Source organism: Perkinsus marinus (genome assembly GCF_000006405.1).
Source record: "Perkinsus marinus ATCC 50983 genomic scaffold scf_1104296958712, whole genome shotgun sequence".
Classification (NCBI taxonomy): Eukaryota; Perkinsozoa; order Perkinsida; family Perkinsidae; genus Perkinsus; species Perkinsus marinus.
This window is the reverse complement of record NW_003206658.1, coordinates 1,251,923-1,258,085: the sequence shown is the minus strand read 5'-3', so window position 1 is coordinate 1,258,085 and position 6,163 is coordinate 1,251,923. Positions and strand designations below refer to the sequence as shown.

Here is a 6,163-nt window from a genome sequence, read left to right as displayed (position 1 = left end):
TGCTGGTGCTGAGGACCTGATCGGAGATAAGATCGACGAGTTATTATCCCCATCCAGTCTACATGATATGGTCCCTACTATTATAAAGACCTCTACTACAGTCTATAATAAGGTAAGGACACGGTACAAGGGAGGTATAGAAGAGATAGGAGATCCTTCATGAGGTTTGGGGAAGCTCTAATATGTAGCTTAGCATTATAATTTGCTGTATGCAACAGACATTGGTTATTTGGACTTAACAATGTTGTTGGCATCGTTGATGAATGCCTTCAGGTTGTCAATAGAGCTAAGGAAGAAGGAGAGGAGATGCCTGAGAATGTGAAGTCCTATGTTCGGCGGGAATGTCTAATGAACTCGGCAAAGCAAGAGATAGTAGCAAGAGCGAGAAAGTGGCTGCAAGGTAATATACCTGTCATCGATCACTATCCTGGGAGGATCATGTGAGAGGTTGGTGAGTACGGAGTATATGCCTAATGAGGCGGATACTCAACTGTCGTTTTATGGAAGACATGCCTGAGGTTCGGATGGCTACAAAAGGTTGGCCAGGAACCTGAGCAAGGAGTAGACATTTGTAAATACTCCTTATTGTACGTTGTATATTCATACTCTTAGTATACTCTATTGATACTATATAGAGGCATGTTATAGGTCTTTGTATACACTGATAACCTGCTTGCTCGTAGGCATAATGTAGCCTAGGCTGCAGATATATGCTCCTCATACTGAACAATATGGATGCCTATCTTTGGGAGCGTATTCATTGTAATGCTGTTTTTTTGTTACCTCACATGGTGTAGGTAGGAGTAATAACTATCAGTTGTATTCTAGTCTCTATAGCAGCCTTGTAGCTGACTGCTTTCCTCTGGCTTCAGGTCGTAATCAGTCGTCTTCTACTGAAGGTGGGACGTATGCCAACCCTTTAGCATTGAAGCGCTCTCCGGTAGGTGTGCAGGAATGGTGATGTTCTCAAGGTGTGGTATTGGTTAGGTATGTGAGGTGGATGGCACACATCCACTTGATCGCCTCAGCTCGGCCACGATAGAGTCGTTGATGAGGAACGGCTGGGCTGTACAGGATGGGTATTAGGGGGATGTTCATGAGATGTGGCCGATTGTTGGTATTAAGTTGCGGTACCACCACTTGCTTTCTCGAGAATATTGGTGGGGATGGACCTATTCCGTATTTTTTCAACTCGACCTAAAGATATTATTAATATCAGATGGTAGTAAACTCAACCACTCGCGGTAGCCACTCTCGGCACTAAGTTGTTACTGACATTTTGTTGACCGTGTGTTCTCTGGATTGTTTTCATCCTGTTGGAATGATAAAAAATAGGTCCGTTACGCGTGCAACTTCACACCTTATCTATCTCAACTGAAGTTGACTTTCACAGATTTATATCTATGAAGGAGGTTGGTAAGATTCGTAAGGAGATCGAGTTGTTGGAGTTCGAGGGTCATTTTGACACTGTATATGGGCAGAATATGGTTGCTCTTCGAAACGATAAGATATGTTTCCCAAAATATAGAGGTAGTACACTGGTGGTATCTTAGGTTGCTGATGTGGGAGGTGGTCTAGTGGTGTTTTTCAGAGTTGGACGTGGAGACCTACGAGTGGCTGCGATGGTTAATCAGTGAGAGACTGCAAGACCTGCCTTTTGAGCTCAATGCGAAGTTATCGGGAGAGCACAAGACGCTTTTACAGATTTATACGCAGGTAGTAGCGGAATTCAATTGCAGTCGTGGTGGTTGCATAAATCTGTTTCATCGGTTGGCGCTCATTTAGCGCAGTGTATCTCGAGAGATGGTGCTATTATCCTAGTTTTATCTAGTCTTATTTGGTGAATGGTAGGAGCTCTGGTCCGACTCACGGTCGATCTCTATGAAACACTTTGTTGGCTTTGTTATCCTGGGGATATGTTGTTGTTGGCGGGCTAGTGATACTTTCAGCTTGTGCAGGTTCAAGTTGGTATCTATCCATCGAACAAGGGCTTCTATAAGAGGCATATGGATGGTGGGTATGGAGATAAGGATGTTGGCAGGACCTTTACTGCTGTTGTATTTATGAACTCTGAAGGGGACTATGTGGAGTAGTAACGGGGGCTCGGTGTTGGTAAGGCGTCTGCTGCTATGTGACGACGATAGGAGGAACGGCCGTGATAGACATACGTGAACATTGGACTTTCACCGGATTTACGCTGAGTGGTGCAAAACCTGATATTCGCGCTATGTAGTAGTCGTGGAATATATTTTTCACTAGTGTTTTTCATTTCACGGGTAAAATCCCATTGAAATGATCCTAACAATTCTGTAGGCAATATTTGATGCCCGAATATCTTGGATGGGAGCATCTGTTTTTATATCCTCAAGCGTGTTAGTGGTTATATTTCTCAGTGGGGGAGGGGACGGTGGAGAGCTCGCTCTGTATAGAGAAGGACCTAGTGATTCAGCCGAAGATGTAAGTTGACCTGTGGTTGGCTATAGTATGTGATACTCTGGTTGCTGTTTTTAAAACACGTATTGTTATGATTTTGGTAGTGGATTTTCTACTTGTTTGGTCGTAGGTAAGGATATCTCCAATGGGAGGTAGACTGGTGATCTACAAGGCTAGGGATGTGCCGCACGAGATACTGCCGACTTGTTGTTCTTCGGGAGGAAGACGAATAGCTGTTACTGCCTTCTTGACGGGACCGCAGATGAGTGATAAGTGATGATGCATATGGTGTTGAGTTGAATAGTAGGAATGGGGTTTTCTGGGAGTAGGTAGTCGTACAAGGTTGAGGGGAAGCAACCCTCCTGTTGTGGTGAAGTAGTTGAAGCCACTGGGAAGCAGATCACCCATCGCAAGAGTATTTCCGTGTTGTAATATATGTTCGTTCTCCTCAGCTGCTGAGCTCATGAGTTTCCACACAGATTATGGGAGTTTATGAACAACTTGGTGTCGGAGTCCACAAGAACCAACAATACTTCTTACAAATTTCCTCAGAGTTGTCATATTGTCACCAACGCATGTGGTTGTTGACCATGTGCAATATTTTTACCACACTGGAGTGTTTAGCTTTAGGAGTTGAATAATGAGGGTCTATAATGTTGGTCGAGGATAGTAGTATGATGAGAGTAAGAAGGTAGTCTGAGGGGCGAACGAGGCAACACTAATGAGGGTATCTTAGTAGTCTGGGCAGAAAGAATCGAGATGAACGATGTTAAGGTGAACAGTCTAAGGCTGAAAAAAGTGTAGAGGAGACAAATCAGAAAAAAAAAATACTCATTATCATACCATCATAATATGGATTCTCAATGATGGTCCATGATAATCAGTCCTCTCAGTGCAGAAAGAGGACTATCTCCTCTCTCTGTAAAGGAGATAGTTGCTGTTTGTAGGATTTTTGAGGTATGGGAAGGCTCGGTAGAGTGTATCGGCCAGCGGTGAGCAACGTTTCGGTGGCAGAGTTATCGGCTCGGGCTAGGGGGGTAGACCCTGTATTGGCGAGACCGTGGGTGCATGTCTATGATAATACTACGGACAGCGCACCATGGCTGAATGAGGATAATGTAGTACCGGGGTGGGAGGAAGTGACAAGAGTGTGGTATGAGATGTACTTTTAAACGACGTCATGGTGAGGGAATTTATGCGAAAAAAGGGCGCGGAAAAGTGCCGATATGAACCGACCCTATTGAGAGTAAGGAGCGTGCCATTTTCTTAAGCAAGTCACGGAGTTTTCGATTCCTCTCCCAACAGGGACAGTTTCCCTCTGAAATTAAAGCGATCGATGCCCAGTCACAGACCCAATAAGATCGATTGAGATTCACTAAATTACAATATACCGACCTCGGAACTTCCAAAAACACAAAGGGACGATTCGCCACACCAACGTAGCGGCAATTAATTTTATATTTCAGATGCAGTATGCCCGTGAACTGTTCTCTAGGAAGGTTGTGGGATACCCTTTGATAGGGTTATGGAACGTCTCGCGGAAATCAGCAAATAACGCTCATAGAACTCCTGCTGTGGTAAGGCGCTTTCTGTGGAGTGAGCGCTAGTAGAGTGAATTTAGCATTTCCTCAGCAGTGTTGGAGGAATATATGTTCGCTTTCCTCACTGACTATCGAAGTTTACGTGCGAGTTTGGGTAGAAATCAATAGGAATTTCTCAAAAAAATCCTCTCAGAATTTTCGTATTTTCACCAACACATGTAGTTGACTATGTGCATATTTTTTCACACTGGCTTTCCTCAGCGGAGCTCAGAGGTTTCCTCACTAATTATGGACGTCTACATACGAATTTCACTGGAGAAGTACAGAAATTAGCAAGAATTTCCTTACAACTTTCACACTGTCAACAACACACGTAGTTGACCATGTGCATATTTCCTCAGGTTATTTGCGGCCGATCGAATGTTGGTAAATCAACGTTGATCAACGAGATTCTCTATGGGCGTCAATTCGATGCTAATAAGTATCGAATTCGGTGGTCTTCTGATAACATAACGCACGCCCCAGTCTCCAGAAAGGCAGGGAGGACTAGGCATGTATTTCGCTTTGACCTCGGTGATAGATTGCGACTGGTGGATCTCCCTGGTACGATAGGGAATAGGTCAGCATAGGAGCTCTCGATTTGTCCTCGGCCAGGTTATGGCTTTGCTGATGTTGAAGGAAGTGTACGCGACGAGTGGGCCACGTTGATAGAAAGGTATCTCGAGGTCGCTGGAGAAGATTCAGAACAGGTCCAACGCGTGATCAGCTTGGTAGTAGCGCTATTGAGGATCGTAACTATGCCTTGATGATGGTAGGTTGACTCTAGGAGAGGCGTTAAGGGCTTGGACCGTGCCCTATGGGAGATGTTGCAGGAAAAGAAAATTCCCTTCCAGGTGAGGGCGGGTCTATTTCGATTTAACTGAGGTTTGGAATCAGTCAATTCCAGTGTGGGAGAACATGCATATAGTGAATGCGCATATGTTGGTGAAAATTCTGAAAATTTTCGTACGTGCACTTGCATAGTTGCTGAGGGAACTCCTGACCTCAGCTGGTGAGAGCGGGTATATATACTTGGTCAGGGTATGTTATATACTGTATACTACGTATATACTGTGTACTACTATATGTAGTATACTATATGTACTAGGTATATATAGGGGTGGTATATACTTCTGTCTATCAGGTTGTTCTAACAAAAGTGGATCTAGTGAGGGACGTTTACGGCCTCCATGATGTGATGGAGAATACTATAGCTTTACTACAGGTGGGCTATTTACGAGTTTCTATTAAATTATGGTAATGAGCCGTAGATGCCGTAAATGGAAATTTGTATTGTTTCTTCTTCACAGGTAAAACATGCACATGGTCAACTACATGTGCGAACGACGATAGGAAAATTTTTCGAGGAATTTATGGGAATTCTTATTGGTTTCTGTACATTTCCACCCGAATTAGTATATAAGCTCCTTTGATCAGGGAGGAAGCGAACATATATTCTTCCAACACTAGTAGGAGTGCACGTGGTCAACTACATGTGTTAGTGGCAATATGCAAATTCTGAGGGATTTCTTGCAATATGTTCTTCTACTCGAATTTGTATGTACAGTTTTAAGAGGAAACTCTTGAGCTCAGCTGAGGAAAGCGAACATGTGTTGAAAGTGTGTTCTGTTCTTATAGGAATACGATCGAGAGCTCCTATGGCCTTATGTACACTCAGTGTCTAGTTTGCACAAGCATGGAGTTAACGACTTGTTGTTGAGCCTCTCAGCTGTTGCTAGGGATTTCGAGATGGTCAATAAGGCTCGTATGGTGTCGGGTGGTAGATAGTGCATGCCGTGAAGGAGGACGTTTCCGGACCTGTTCTGTATCTTGTTGATTCATGTTGTGGATATCGCTACTATTGGGGTTGGTGAGGAGATGTGAACGATAGATGGTATGTATTAGTGTTAACCAATGTGGGAAAGTATGCATGTGTTAGTGACAATCAGAAAGAATATATATCCTCTCCTTCCTCACTAATTATGGAACTCCAGTTCAACAAGAAGAAATTTCAAAAATTACCTCCAAATTTTCATGACGGCCCTAACACATGTGCGTATTCAGCCTCGTCCGTAGTGAAAATGTGAATATGGGAATTGAAGTATCTGTGAAGCTTCACTCGAGTCGAGACTGTGGTTTTAACTCATTAG

The 6,163-nt window shown here is 43.6% G+C and overlaps 2 protein-coding genes across 2 annotated transcripts; both read left to right on the top strand.

Annotated features, from left to right (window-relative positions):
- Positions 1 to 731: 731 nt before the first annotated feature.
- Pmar_PMAR011845 (conserved hypothetical protein) lies at positions 732 to 2,710 on the top strand (the record flags this gene model as incomplete). Its single annotated transcript, XM_002773934.1, has 8 exons — positions 732 to 762; positions 873 to 940; positions 988 to 1,079; positions 1,394 to 1,530; positions 1,592 to 1,716; positions 1,959 to 2,089; positions 2,394 to 2,457; positions 2,564 to 2,710. 8 exons carry the CDS (start codon positions 732 to 734, stop codon positions 2,708 to 2,710), a joined length of 795 nt encoding a protein of 264 aa, XP_002773980.1.
- A 1,189-nt stretch (positions 2,711 to 3,899) lies between these two features.
- On the top strand, positions 3,900 to 5,801 carry Pmar_PMAR011844 (GTP-binding protein/GTPase, putative; the record flags this gene model as incomplete). The annotated part of the gene is made up of 6 exons (XM_002773933.1): positions 3,900 to 4,010; positions 4,376 to 4,577; positions 4,629 to 4,744; positions 4,790 to 4,867; positions 5,158 to 5,238; positions 5,652 to 5,801. 6 exons carry the CDS (start codon positions 3,900 to 3,902, stop codon positions 5,799 to 5,801), a joined length of 738 nt encoding a protein of 245 aa, XP_002773979.1.
- Positions 5,802 to 6,163: the final 362 nt, after the last annotated feature.